Source organism: Xenopus laevis, chromosome 2S (genome assembly GCF_017654675.1).
Source record: "Xenopus laevis strain J_2021 chromosome 2S, Xenopus_laevis_v10.1, whole genome shotgun sequence".
NCBI lineage: Eukaryota > Metazoa > Chordata > Amphibia > Anura > Pipidae > Xenopus > Xenopus laevis.
Window position 1 is genome coordinate 32,200,285 of NC_054374.1, and position 15,245 is coordinate 32,215,529.

The 15,245-nt window shown below is 41.6% G+C and overlaps 1 protein-coding gene across 2 annotated transcripts in view; it reads left to right on the forward strand.

The window, feature by feature from the left end:
- The window catches only part of rnf43.S (ring finger protein 43 S homeolog), a 70,355-nt gene that overhangs the window by 33,384 nt on the left and 21,726 nt on the right, over positions 1 to 15,245 (forward strand). For both annotated transcript variants that reach the window (XM_018249061.2, XM_018249060.2), the window contains exon 2: positions 7,895 to 8,017. In XM_018249061.2, coding sequence (XP_018104550.1) covers positions 7,895 to 8,017 — 123 coding nt within the window. The remainder of the gene's footprint in view (positions 1 to 7,894; positions 8,018 to 15,245) is intronic.

A 15,245-nucleotide genomic window follows, 5' to 3' on the forward strand; every position in this document is an offset into this window, starting at 1 on the left:
CACAAAGGTTTCCATATCATGTTTGACCTTCTGAAAAGAGTGGCGCCAGCTTTTGTGTTTGGCTTAGAAATGTTGTACTTGGATCATGGTCCCACTTAAAATGTTTATTATACCGCAAAGCAGAAACCACAGCAGTATTATCATCATTTTTCTGAGGGCAAGAAGCAACTTGTTCATTTATAGCATAGGACATGCTTATGCCATGGCACAGTAGACATTGGGAAGGCAGTTTCCTTTAGCACTCCTCACTTCCTGTTCATTAGGCAGCATTTTACTATGGTATAATTTGGGCAAAACAAGGGCAGTAGCAGAAAAAATGATTTTGGAGATTTTGTCAGCCATGGCAATTAACGGCAGGTCAGGAGGTAGTGTCAAAACTATCAAAGTCGTTCCATTTCTATTGTAGTTTATTGGTTTGCTTGCCTGACCGGCATCAGCTGGAAACATTGACTGACTGCCACATCTCTATGTGGCAGTTTCCTAAGTGGACCTTAGCTTGCAGGAAATTGCCATAGGAATAAATGCAGCATGATTTTAAGGGGCTGATTTATCAAAGTTTTTTTTTTTTTTCATCGAATGACCTTCGAAAATCTAATAGTATCTTCGAAAATCTAATAGTATCTTATTTAAGAAAAAGCTCAAATGTCTAAACGTGAACGAATATTACCGACTTGAATGAATTCAACTAAACACAAATTGAATTTTTTCTCCAAAAAAAACTTGAATGTCAGGAAGACAATTAACATCTTCAAATGGGCCACTGGACCTCTGCTAGTCACGTCTACATGAACTCGAATACGAGTTGTTCCCAGGGTCGAGGTATGATAAATCTCGAATTTGAAGAGTTTGGATTATTCTCAATTCAAATTTGTGAGTTTTGACCAAAAATCCAACTTGAACATTCAAATTTACAATTCAAACCTTAATAAATCTGCCCCTAAGTGTTTTGTCCCTGCCTCTCTAGTTCTTAGAGGGAAATTATAACCCCCTTTTTGATATGAGTGTATTCTGTTGGGTATAATAAAAAAAAAACTAATACTGAATCGTCAGATAGAAATACAATACTTTTGTTTCCACCTGCATATCTGATCAGCCCAATATCTCTCACCTCAAAGGTGGAAACATCAGGGGAAAGAGATGCTCTTTGGTGACGTAACCAATGTATGGCCATCTTAACACAGTTGTGGAATCAGGTATTTGTCTATTCCTGGAAGTTCATATAATGTTTATATATCTTTTCCACATAAACCAACTAAATGAGCTCATGTGAAAAAATTAAGTATATTTTACCTGTAATATCCACATGCCATTAAAAGCTCAACCGTAGCCCATGTGCCATAGCCCTTAGCCTTCTGAGAAACGTCACACAGAGTTGTACATATCTGAATTCCTTTCTAGTAGCAATATTTACATACATTTGTAAATGTTAAAACATGCCACTCCATAGATGAGTAGACTTTGTGTGCGGCGCTCCTTTTAAAGTTGTGGGAAGGAGAGAGACAGGAAGAGTGCAACTGTCAGAATTGCAGAGGGCAGAGCGGTGGCATTTGCCTGGCTTACGCATTAATGAGTGAAAGATTGAATGTACAAGGCCTTGCTTGTGATTAACAGATCTAGCCTTTCCAACAGAGCAAGGTACATGATATTGCTTCTGCTGCGGCTGCTATTATGTGAGTGTACCTGGCCAGGCCAAATGGAAGACCATGGAAAAATAAAAAAAAAGAGTAAAATGATGGCTTGGGAAGAAAAAGGGGGAGGGCCCTGTGCCTTGGTTCTGTGGCTACCCATGAACACTCCTTTCATCAGCATGTTGGCTTCTGTGAGAATGTGCCACGGGTGTGTAAGAATTTAGGCTCCCGGCCAAGACACACAGAGCCTGTAATCGTTAACTCTGCTCTGCAAAGAGTTCAAACAGCATTAAAGCAACCGACAGTTAATACAAGATGGAAGGGGAGAGAGGGAGGGAGGCAGGCAGGTCACTGGCGAGGGAAAGCCAAAATCTCAGCATTTTGCTCTCCTTTCATCTAGTTTCCTCCCCCCTCTCCTTTTCTTCTTTGGTTTTCTCCGCCTGACTTTGTCCCCTCTTTCAGGCTTTTCACTACTAACCCCCCCCCCCATCTGCTGGTGTTTGGAAGAGCCGAAAAACACACACTTTATTGTGACGGTCCTGTAGGACAGTGTTTACACCCAAATATCATCGCTGTTTCAATTAAAAAATTGGTTTCCGTTACAGCTAATCTGAAGGCCCCCACGGCTGTGAAATCTTTCTTGTTTCTCAAAGAGTAAAACCGCCACATAAAGCTGCTGAAACTTGGGGAGAAATAGGGAAATACCTCAATAGAAACATAATTAGTTAATGAATTAAAAATATAGCCTTGTTTTTACTGCTCTGCCTAGTTGGTAGCTTCCCACTGTCAAAAAAAAAAGCGCAGGAGTAGACGCACTGAATTATTGTCAATGGGGCTGTACTGACACATACGCATGTATGCGCCAAACGCAGGTAGGGATGCAGCATGTTGCATTTTACCCACATTTGTCGATTATATGCGTCTGTGTGAGTACAGCCCTATTGACAATAATTCAGTGTGTCTACTCCTGCGATCCCCTGTGGCTGAACAGAAAAAAGTGCAACGCTGGGGAGCCCAGGTAAAACCGCTGGTCTGTAAGAGCCCTAATAGTAAGCCCCACTTGAGCAGGGAGTGATGGGGATAATAACTAGGGTTGAAACTTTCTGTGGCCTAATGTCCAGGCAGGGTCATGGTATCAGAGGAGCGGCTATTGACGTTGCAGGCAGATTGATAATAATCATGGGGTGGGGATATGACTTGGTGATCAGTGATTGGCTGCTCTCCATCTAAATATGGGAGCTTCTGCCCAGTTTTCCATAGACCTTCTGATAACCGGGTCGTCCTAATGATAACGTATTCCCAATGTGTTATTTTTTGGCACTGTATTAAAATAAAGGCAAACCTCCATCAAATTGTTGAAATCCAGTAAAAGAGAGTTAAGGTGGCCATACACGGGCCGATAAAAGCTGCCGACAGACCGAGTCGGCAGCTTATTGGCCCGTGTATGGGGGCCCCCGACGGGCTTCCCCTATCGAGATCTGCTCGAAAGTCGGCCAGATCTCGATCGGATGGGATTAAAAATCCCGTCGGATCGCGGCCGCATCTGTTCGTTGATGCGGTCCCGCGATCTGACCGCCCGTTTGCAAACGCTAGGATCCGATCATTGGGCCCTAGGGCCCACGATCGGATCAGCCCGATATTGCCCACCTCAAGGTGGGCATATCGGAGGGAGATCCACTTGTTTGGCGACATCGCCAAACGAGCGGATCTCTCCATGTATGGGGACCTTTAGAGCCTATGATTAAGTGTTTGTAACACAAAACGCGTAAGGCAGAGGACACAAATCTCTTTTAATCGATTTCAACAATTTGATGGAAGTTTGCCTTTATTTGAGTGCCTGCTCCAGATTTATTCACGGTTGTTCGCTCCCCATGCTTGAGGGCTCAGGGCGGTGCATCTGGGCCACTTCCCTAATGTGGTGAGTAAATATTCTACTTTATGGAGACCCCTTCTACTTCTTATCACTGTATTAAAATAGAATAATCATTTTGACAGATACCGGAAATGTGCCTAAATGTGAACTAAAAATAAACTATATCCACCCACTTGCCTGGCATGGGCCCAACTGTGCAGACGTACCCTGACCTATTGCTATTGTACCTGATCTAAAAGGGCCACTTGCACTGACCCCCCACTATGAATGAAAGCTAATAAAGAAAATGCCCAACCCCCCTATTGATATGCAGGCCAAACCAATAAGTTTGTCCTATAATTATATTCCTTAAAAGTGTAACTCTGTAATGCATTGTTATTTTCTAGGGTGATTGAATGGGAATCAATCCCTTTAAAGGAGAACTAAACCCTAAAAATGAATGGGGCTAAAAATGACATGTTTTATATACTGAACTTCTTGCACCAGCCTAAAGTTTCAGCTTGTCAATAGCAGCAATGATCCAGGACTTCAAACTTGTCACAGGGGATCACCATCTTGGAAAGTGTCTGTGACACTCATGCTCAGTGGGCTCTGAGCAGCTGTTGAGAAGCTAAGCTTAGGGGTCATTGCAAATTATCAAGCAGAAAATAAGGTTGGTCTGTAATATAAGCTGATGCTACAAGGCTGATTATTAAATTCTGATACTAGTTGCACTGGTTTCTGTGTTGCCATGTAGTAATCATCCATATTAATTACTAATCAGCCTTATACTGTGACATTTCTATTCTATATGCACTGTATATTGTGACATTTCTATTCTATGTGTACTGTATATTGTGAGCCGGTCCCTAAACTCAGTAAATGACAGCAGCACAGAGCATATTCAGTGAGATAACAGAAAAGAAGATGGGGAGCTACTGGGGCATCTTTAGAGACACAGATCTTTACTGCTAAAGGGCTGTGGTTGCCTTGGGCTGGTACAGAAGCCCAAAACATAACGTACAACATTTCTAGCTACTTCTTTAATTTAACTTTCCTTGTCCTTTAAGCTGCAGTATGAGCCTTAGGCCTGCATATGTCCTGCTTTGTACAGGAGTATAGTCGTGCGTGCAATGAGCACATATAAGAATATAACTGAGCTACAACTTGGCTTTATTCCAACAATGCCAAACAGCAGGTGCCAGTCACATCTATACAATGCATATGTATAAAATTACTCAAACAGCTTTCTGTAATTATTGTATCATTTCATGTGCTATCCTGTAAAACACGTCTGACTCACTGCGGAGCAAAGGAAACTGGATGTTGTTATATTTGTAGCCAGAGTTGAACATGGAATTATTTTGGGCTCAGCGAGTTTCTGCAATAAAGTTTTTACAGTCTCTTCAGCGGCACCGGTACATTGTGTCTTGTTCTTGGGCACAAAGATTGTAGAGAGTAGTTGTTCCCAATTCGGGAAAAGATCAAAGGGTGACTTCCGCACTGGCAATATGTGCATTCTGGCAAATGCCAGAGGGACTACTGTAAGATGCCCAGACAGTCACTATTTAGTGGGCCTGTCGGAGCTTTTTGTGTACTTGAAATGCCAGGGCCTATTTTGAATCCCTAATCTTACACATAAGGGGGTCCATTACCTATGCCTCAGACATGAGCCCCTTCGTGCCCCCTTTTGTACTTATATACACACCACTTGCATCTTGGGTAATACTGCCCTGTGCACCTAGCACTAGATTCAGCTCAAAGTGTACAAGGCAGCCATGTACTTAAAGGGGACCCATCACCCAAAAAAATAATCCTATTTTATCACATTAGTAAAGCAAAATGAACTTTAATTACACTATATAAATGATTTGAATCTTGTTTCCTTCCATCTGGGAATTCATAATTATAACAAGCAGGCAGGAGCCATTTTGTGGACACTGTTATTAAGACAAGCCTTGTATCATCTCAGAATCTTGTTTGTGCACCAGAATGGGGGACCTGATGTCCATCCCCATGCACTGACTACACAATTAAATGGTGAAGAGAACGAGGGTATGTGGGGAAAGCAGTGACATCTAGGAAGTGCTGGATGGAAAGTAAAAGTAATTGTCTGCCCCACCTCTATGCGGAGGCAGGGTCAGGCTATATTTGATTGACAGCTAAGATTTTTAAATGAGTTTACAACAGCTATGAATGGTTTAATAAAAAATTTAAATTGGATTTCATGTTTAATTTGAAAAGGAGTTTTATTATACAGCTTTCTGTGTCTGGGTGACAGGTCCCCTTTTAAGGTAAACTATTCCCCTGAATACGGATTGGTGCATTTTTTCGCCGCGAAAATGACGGCCATAGACTTGTATGGCATCGCCGTCAAAAAACAAAGATGCGCATCAAAAAAATTCGCTGTGCGACAAAAAACCCCTTTAAGGGGCAGATTTATTAAGGATTGAATAGTAAATTCAAACTTTCCTTTTTTTTTTTTTTTATTTTTGGTGTCAAAATTCATACTATCGAATTTTAATCCCCGGATTGGAATGTAAATTTGAATGTGGACATGGACACAGTTCTGATTAGGGATGCACCAAATCCACTATTCTGGATTCGGCCAAACCCCCCGAATCCTTCACTAAAGATTTGGCCAAATGCCGAACCGAATCCTAATTTTCAAATGCAAATTAGGGGTGGGAAGGGGAAAAATTTTTTTACTTCTTGTTTTGTGACAAAAAGTCACTCGGTTTCCCTCCCCGCCCCTAATTTGCATATGCATATTCGGATTCGGTTCGGCCGAGCAGAAGGATTCGGCTGAATCTGAATCCTGCTGAAAAAGGCTGAATCCTGCCCAAATCCCAAACCGAATCCTGGATTCGGTACATCCCTAGTTCTGATATATTCGCCACCTAAAACCTGCCGAGTTCATTTACAAGTCAATGGTAGAGGGCCGTTGAGCAATTTGAATATGTTAATTGCCTTCTGAAATTCAATTTTCGATTCAATTCTAATCTAATTTTTTGGTCGGGACTATTCGGTCAAATATGAGATGTTACATTTTTTTCTTAAAGGAGAAGTAGAGGTTAAAAGTAAGTAAGCTTTATCAGAAAGGTCTATATAAATACACCAGTAAACCCTCAAAGTAATCCTGCTCTGAGTCCTCTGTCAAAAGAAACACTGCATTTCTTTCCTTTTATTGTGTACACATGGGCTTCTGTACCAGACTTCCTGTTTTCAGCTTAAACCTCCAGAACAGGGCTTGAGCATGCTCAGTTTGCTCCTCTCCCCCTCCCTCCCTCCAATCCCTGCTGTAATCTGAGCTCAGAGCTGTATGTGAGCAGGGAGAGATTCAGGCAGGAAGTGATGTCACACCAAGCTTAAATGGCAGCTTCTATCCTAAACAAACAGAGACAGTGTCTAGAGCTGTTTACTCAAGCATGGTAAAGCATTCTGCAAAAAAAATATAGCTTGCACTATTGTGGCTAATCTGTTGGCAATAAACTGTCTTGGAGCTTTCCTTCTCCTTTAAATAACCTCCCATGCGAGTTCTGCGTATTCACATAAATTCTAAATCCGATTTATGATCAATCTGCCCATAAAACTTGTAAATTAAGCCTTAAAGGAGAAGGAAAGCCCCAGGGCGCAAAACCCCTCCCCCCCTCCCCTGTGTTGCCCCCCCCTCCCTCCTCCCCCCTGGCCTACCTGTCCCCCTGGGCAAATGCCCCTAACTTGTTACTCACCCCTCTGCGCAGGTCCTGTCCACGGAGTTCGCAGTCGCCATCTTCTCCCACTCGCATCTTCTTCCTGCTCTGACCGGCGTCTTCTGGCGCATGCGCAGTAGGAACAGGTACCGGTACAGCTCTATTGCGCATGCGCCGAATGTCACGAAGTTTTCCGATTTCACTTCGTGACATTCGGCAAGAAGACGCGCGTGGGAGAAGATGGCGACTGCGAACTCCGTGGACAGGACCTGCGCAGAGGGGTGAGTAACAAGTTAGGGGCATTTGCCCAGGGGGACAGGTAGGCCAGGGGGGAGGAGGGAGGGGGGCATCACAGGGGAGGGGGGGAGGGGTTTTGCGCCCTGGGGCTTTCCTTCTCCTTTAATGTACCCTACAATATCTATGTACTGTAAATGAGTTGGATGCATTTTTTTATATATATAAAACATAATGGATTTCTACATTTGTAACGTGATCAGAATTTCTCCTAGACACTGTGTAGACGTATCAATTAAATGTTATGCTTTGGGAACAAAATTCACGTGTTTCACATGTGCTAATTAGTTCAGATCTGCATTTCATGGGCAGTGCGGTTAGAAGCATGTGTTAGATTAGAGATTATTAGTTAATAGATACTGTATATTGCCTTTCAAATGTCTAGGAAACCAAGTTTTTCCTAATATGTTGTGTTTGTGTCTCTGCAGTTTCACCCCCTGTCTCTGTGCAACACCAGTGAAGATGATCAGACTAAGCCTGGTTTCATTTCCATTGTCAAACTGGAAACTCCTGATAGTGATACCCAGCCATGCCTGTCCCTGGCCAACAAGGTAATTATGTCCTTAAAGAACAGGCAGAGGAGCAGGCTCCTCTGCCTGAAAAAGAAAATTTAGTATAAGCTTCCTCATACTGAAATAAGAAACTTTCTAAATACAATCAATTAAAAATTCTGCATAGTTTCTGAAACAATTAAGTTTATCTTCACTATTCCTCTCTCAGCATGTGTTTCTCTTCATTCTCTCTTCATGCAGCAGTTGGGTGTCAGATGAATGATCCAATATGCACCAAATCCACTATTTTGGATTCGGCCGAACCCCTGAATCCTTCGCGAAAGATTTGGCAGAATATCGAACCAATTTCTATTCCTAATTTGCATATGCAAATTAGGGGTGGGACTGGGAAACATTTTTTTCTTCCTTGTTTTGTGATAAAAATTCGCACAATTTCCCACCCATCCCTAATTTACATATGTAAATTAGGATTCGGTTCGGCCGAATCCTGATGAAAAAGTCAGAATCCCGATTCGGTGCATGCCTATATCTTATAGGGGGGACTTCCTTTGCTAGTACATGAATTAGAGCTCACTCAAATAACTGATTCCAGTATAAACAAAATCTAACAAAATAACTGCCTTTTGCACAGATTCTGCATGTAGAGAGACATGATGTCTGGTGGTTTTAATAGAGTGAGTTCTAATACATCTTCTAGGCAAAAGGAGCCGCCCTATTAGATATATTGGATGTAACTGTCAATGAATATCTGACACCCAACTCCTGCATGAAGACAGAATGAGGAGAAACAGATGCTGAGAGAAGAATTGTGAAGATAAACGTGATTATTTCAGGAATGGTACAGAATTTTTAATTGATAATATTTAGAAAGTTTCAGTATGCTGAAGCTTATATTTAATATTAATTTCCGCGATAGTTCCCCCTTAACTTGGAGAATGATAATGATATTCTGAAAGAAGTTACAGTTGGTCTTTGGATTCTCATATCTCACAAAAATTCTCTTATTTCTATTCTGCCTCCTTTTTTACTTCTAATTAACACAGAGCTTTGCGATATTAAACATATTCAGTGTTCCACAATGTGGTTTATATGCACATTTCCTCTATAACCCTTTGCATCCTATACCATTTGGGTCTTGGTTTACTAGACCTTTAGATCCAGGGGCCTCTGATCCCACTTTTATTCCATAAACCTCAAGTTAAATTATTATAAGTATATATTTAAAATATAATTTATATCAATATAAATTTATTTAAAAAGCTGTATAACTGGCTGGCGCTATATAAATAAACAATAATTGACAGGGCTAAATTTTGATCACTTAGGGCATCAAAAAATGGCATGGCCCACATACTGAAACTTGCCCTTCTGTATATCTGTGAAATTTTACCTAACGCTGTTTGCTTTCATCTCCCGGGCGCTTTCCAAATGCATCAGATCAGGCAACTGCCTTCTGACCTTTCACCCTGCACCTGAGGCACTGAGAAGTAATTGAAGGAGGCCGAAAAATCCATTTGCCCACCCCATACACACTCACAAACATCAGCTGTGCACACAGACTTAACACCAATATTGCACTTGCATTTGCTTTAGGGCACAACTACAGGGCAGACTGGTCGGATAGACTTCCCTGAAGCAGCAGCATTGATTGTAGACATGCAAATTCCTCCAAATTGTAAAGAAAAGATCTGTCAGTGCGAGGAAATCCATTGAATCTCCCGTGTAGTTCTAACCCTACAGTCGTGTTCCTAATTAGTATCTGTTGATTGATCCCTTCTACTAAATGGTAACAGCCCTCATATACCTCAAAGAAAAATAACTTACTAATTTGTCATTAATGAAAATACATTAGTAAACTGGTAAATGATTATATTCTTTTGTTTATGTAATATTCTGTTTCCTGATTCCAAAGAACAAAGTCAAAAAACCAGCAGTCCACTGAGAAAACCCCTTCCCTTCCCCCAGCCTGCAGTCTGTTATCTTATTAATAGGGATGCACCGAATCCACTATTTTGGATTCGGCCGAATCCTTTGCGAAAGATTTGGCCGAATACCGAACCACATCCTAATTTGCATATGCAAATTAGGGGTGGGAAGGGGAAAACATTTTTTACATCCTTGTTTTGTGACAAAAAGTCACACAATTTCCCTTCCCACCCCTAATTTGCATATGCAAATTAGGATTCCGATTTGGTTCGGCCGGGCAAAAGGATTCGCCCGAATCCTGCTGACAAAGGCCGAATCCCACACCGAATCCTGGATTCGGTGCATCCCTACTTATTAGGGTAATTTCCACTGGGCTGATTCTTGGCCTGCAGAAAAAACACAGGGTGATAACCAGCGCATGCTATAAGAGCAGGCAAATGAGGCTGATCTCTGTGCTGAAATGCATACTTGTTGGACCCCCTGCCCTATCACAACCCTTCCCGCAAGCACTTCCCCCAAACTGGTACTTTGTGCCCTTTTCCCATGGCCACAGTCAGGGTTGGTTGGGAGGTCTGGGGGCAAAGCACAAGGTTTGGGCAGGATCGGGTCTGGGTTGGAGGGGCCCACAAGAACCGGGGCACATCCAGTTTTTTTATTCTCTGCGGAGACTCTGCTATATGTGCCATTAGCCTTAGATAAAAAGCAGCTCATCATACAGAGGTTTCTCAGTGAGCTTCTAGTTTGTTTGACTTTGCTCTTTGGGAACAGGAAGTAGAATGTGGCTTTAGTTTCATTTTCAGATTTTACCCTGTTTAGAGCATGAAATAACAAAAACCATAGCTTTTAGTTAAAAGAATCGGCAAATAGAATGTTCTGCACAAGCCCTATGTATTAAACCTATGTTAAAAAAGGCATCATACTGTCCTTTAAAGGACCTCAAACACTTTTTACAGTTGAGTTGTGTTCACCATAAACAAAGACCTTTTTCAATTGATTTCCATCTTTTCATTTTTTTCCCAAAATTGTAACTTAAAATTTAATGTTCATGTCTCTAGCGTTAGTTGATACATTTCTCAGCAGTATCTGTGGGATATTAGCAACTATTTTATCAATTCTAACAGTTGCCTTTAATGGAGCTCAGGGTAGAGTCCTGCAGCGGGTCGGGAACCCGTGGGTTACCCCCCAAAAAAGTGGGCACCCTGCGGAATGAGGGGAGGATTTTCAGATGCGGGTCTCATCTAAATTTCTTATCTTATGTAATATTGTTTATATTTTACTCCATTTAAGGTTTTATGAAACTTGTTTCTGTTCCGTTCACTTTTTATGATGTCACTTCCGGTTTGCAGAACCATCACCACCTGTTAGTGGTCGGCGGGTTGCGATACGGCAGTTGCCGGGTCGGATCCGGGTCTTAGAAATTGGTTCCACGCAGGACTCTAACTCAGGGATTCTGCTCAGCAGGAACAAAGATAACAAATGTTTCAACTAAACGTATTAATTTAGCTCAGTTAAAGAGTCGGCGACCCCCCTCCCCCCAGAGCTGCTTTAGATTAAACTTTACACTTCAATATTAGAAAAACAGTGACAAATGGAAATGGAAAAAGTGTTTATTTCTGGTCAACTATCTGAAACCAACTGAACTGAAAAAAGTGTTTGAAGGTGAACAACCCATTTAAGCCTATGTTTTAATGGATTGAAATCTTATTATCCTAAACCGCACAGAGGTTGGGTACGGTATTGTACAGCAGCTCCATTTTGCCACGTTGCAAATGGACTGGTACTTAAGCGGAATGAGAAAAATACTCACTCACGAGTGTGTTTGAAAGGACATATGAGGTTCTGCAAAAAATGAAAATAATGTGATGTGACTCTCGAGCACTGTAGGTGCCTTGGTGTTGTCCCAGTGACTAGAGGGTGTCAGTAGAGAATGCGGCCTTTAGCAGGCACTAGTTGGGTTCTAAGAGAAATGTGTCACTAAGACTATATAAATCTATATAATACACAAATAGCTTGTAAATTATATCCTTATAAACGGTGAGTTCTTATGTCGTCAGTTATAAACGGTGAGTTCTGATGTAATTTCTGTCACATGACTCACTGAAATTTGTGTATTATAATAAATAAAGTACCCCCAGTTGCAAAATATGAGGATATTAGAAGTTACCTCGGAGTTCCATGACCTGTATAAAAACACTCGGCCTTCGGCCTCATGTTTTTATATGGTCACGAAACTCCTCGGTAACTTATAATATCCTTATATTTTACAAGAGGCGGTACTTTATTCACTATATAAATCATTGTACTATCCATATCTGTTTTACTGCGCTGGTTCCAGGATTTAAAGGAACAGTAATATTAAAATATCAAAGTGTTTTAAAGTAATAAAAATATAATGCAGTGGTTCTCTGCGCTGGTAAAACTGTTGGGTTTGCTTCAGAAACACTACTATTGTTTATATAAATAAGCTGCTGTGTAGCCTGGGGACAGCCATTCAAAGGCTCAGGTTACACTGCAGATAAGCTCTGTAGAACATAATGTTATCTGTTATCCACTATTTATCCTGTGCCATGTAGACTTTTTTCAATTACTGCCATTGCTACACAGCAGCTTGTTTATATGAACTATAGTAGTGTTTCCGAAGCAAACACATCAGTTTTACCAGTGCAGGGCAACACTACATTATATTTTCATTACTTTAAAACACTTTCATTTATTGGTGTTACTGTTCCTTTAAACAGCAAGTGGATAGACAAAGTACCTGTAGGTTAAACACACCCAAGGATAAGAGACTATAAGCAGCCATTAAATTCCCATACAAAGATATCAGTAACAGAGGGAGTGGGCACAAACACGTGGCTAGAATACGATATGCAAACACACGTATCCGTCCGAGTGATGTTTATGTGTACGTACGTTTATTTACCCGACACATTATCTCTTTGTTTCTTTAAAGGTGATGTGCTTTGGCAGGTGAATTGCATCACTTGCTCAGTACATAAACACTATAGTTCCTATGCAGCAACGCAGAGTGTGATGTATAACATGGGAGTGCATATTCACTAGAGATGGGCAAATTTGTCCTGTTTCGCTTTGCCGAAAAATTTGCGAAATTCGCGAAACAGCGAAAAATTTGGGAAACACGAATTTTGACACCAGCGACAATTCCGATGCTGGCAACAGTCCTGACGCCCATTAAAGTCAATGGGCGCCTAGAATTGTTGCTGGCGTCGGAATTGTTGCTGACGTCAGAATTGTCTGCGGCGTCAATAAACGAAACGTGGAAATTCGCCGCTAATTTGCGCCTGCCAAATAAATTCGCCCATCACTACTATGCACACCTGTGTGGGTTTCCCCATAAATACAATGTGCACATTTCTCCCTGACTGTCATCTAACCACAGCCCAGTTTCATGCACAGCTGCCATTTGGTTTCACAAGGGCGAGGCACGACTCCTGATATTCTTGTAATCCCAGCATTCTCAGCTGACCTGTTGAGTGATATTATAATTAGCAGTAAGCAGGGACAAATCATGTAGAAACAGATAAAATACTGTGTACCCATAGGTCCCGTGAGGTCAGCAGCTGAATGGCTTGTTGGGTAACTGATTGTAGCTCCAGGCCAAGCATTCATAAGTGTCAGCCTCAATGACTACTTTGACCTATGGCTTAAAGAGGAAGTTCACCTTTAAAATCACATTTCTTCAATTTTTTATCTGCCAGCCAAAAATGTCTGGTTGCTAGCAACAACTTCTAAGCAACTATTCAATTGGTCTTTATTTTTTAATAGGTTTTGAATTATATGCCTTCTTCTTCTAACCATTTCCAGTTTTCAAATGGGGGGGGTCACTTTCCCCCATCTAAAAAACAAATACTCTTCAAGGCTACACATTTATTGTTATTGTTACGGTACTTTTTGTAACGCATGTTTCTATTCAAGGCCTCTCCTTCTCATATTTCTATTCAAGGCCTCGCCTACTCATATTTCTATTCAAGGTCTTTCCTATATATATTCCAGTCTCAATAGATGGTTGCTACGGTAAATTGGACCCTAGCAACCAGATTGCTGCATCGCTGAATAAAAAGCTAAATAACTCAGAAACCACAAGTATTAAAAAATGGAAACCAAGTGCAAATTGTCTCAGAATATCACTCTCTACATCATACTATAACTGAAAGGTGAATAACCCCTTTAATGTTTTCTCTTATTTATATATAGGGCCTGTATTCTACTTCACGCCCAGCGCTGTGCATTTCACATCAGGGATGGGGGTTAGAAAATCAAAATGTTTTCTTAAGTGACATAAAGTATCCAAGCACTGTTGCCTAATCTCATGGCCTGGATAGGAGTAGATTTGGTAGAGAAGTTATGACTGGAGGGCCTTTCAAGCGCTTGAATGGATTTATGTTTTGTCCCTAGTAAATGATTTCTGCATTGCTCCGAATCTGGATAATTACTTTGCAAACCACATCAGATTATTTAAATGAACCTTGCCCCAGGCCATCGCTCGGACATCCCCGGATCTCTGACCACACAAGCCAAACATTAGAATGTAAATTTAAGAGAAAGAGAGTCAAAAGCAAATTTTTTTTTCAGGTTACATCAGGCATGAAATCTGTAGAGGGCTGCTAGGAGTGCATATATATTAGGGATGCCCCAAATCCACTATTTTGGTTTCGGACGAACTCCCGAATCCTTTCGCAAAAGATTTGGCGAATACCAAACCGAATCCTAATTTGCTTATTTGGCCGAACCCCCAAATCCTTTCGCGAAAGATTCAGCCAAATACTGAATCCGAATTTGCAAATCAGGGGTGGGTAGGGGAAAACATTTTTTATTTCCTTGTTATGTGATAAAAAGTCACGCAATTTCCCTCCCCACCCCTAATTTGCATATACAAATTAGGATTTGGTTTTGGCCAGGCAGAAGGATTCGGCTGAATCCGAATCCTGCTGAAAAAGGCAGAATCTTGGATTCGGTGCATCCCTAATTCAAATATAGTTTTGGTTTAAAAGGGGCCTAAAGCGACCATAAGGGCTCTTACACACGGCCGTTCCGACCTGCGCTCCCTTGCGTTCCGTTTTTTGGCGTTCAGCCGCAGGGGAGCGCAGGGATAGACGCAAGTCATTATTTGAAATGGGGCTGTACTCACTCAGGCGCGTGTAGGCGCCGAACGCAGGTTCAGACGCAACATGCTGCATTTTTCCTGCGTTCGGCGCCTACATGCGCCTGAGTGAGTACAGCCTCATTTCAAATAATGACTTGCGTCTATTCCTGCGCTCCCCTGCTGCTGAACGCCAAAAAACGGAACGCAGGGGAGCGCAGGTCGGAACGGCCGTGTGTA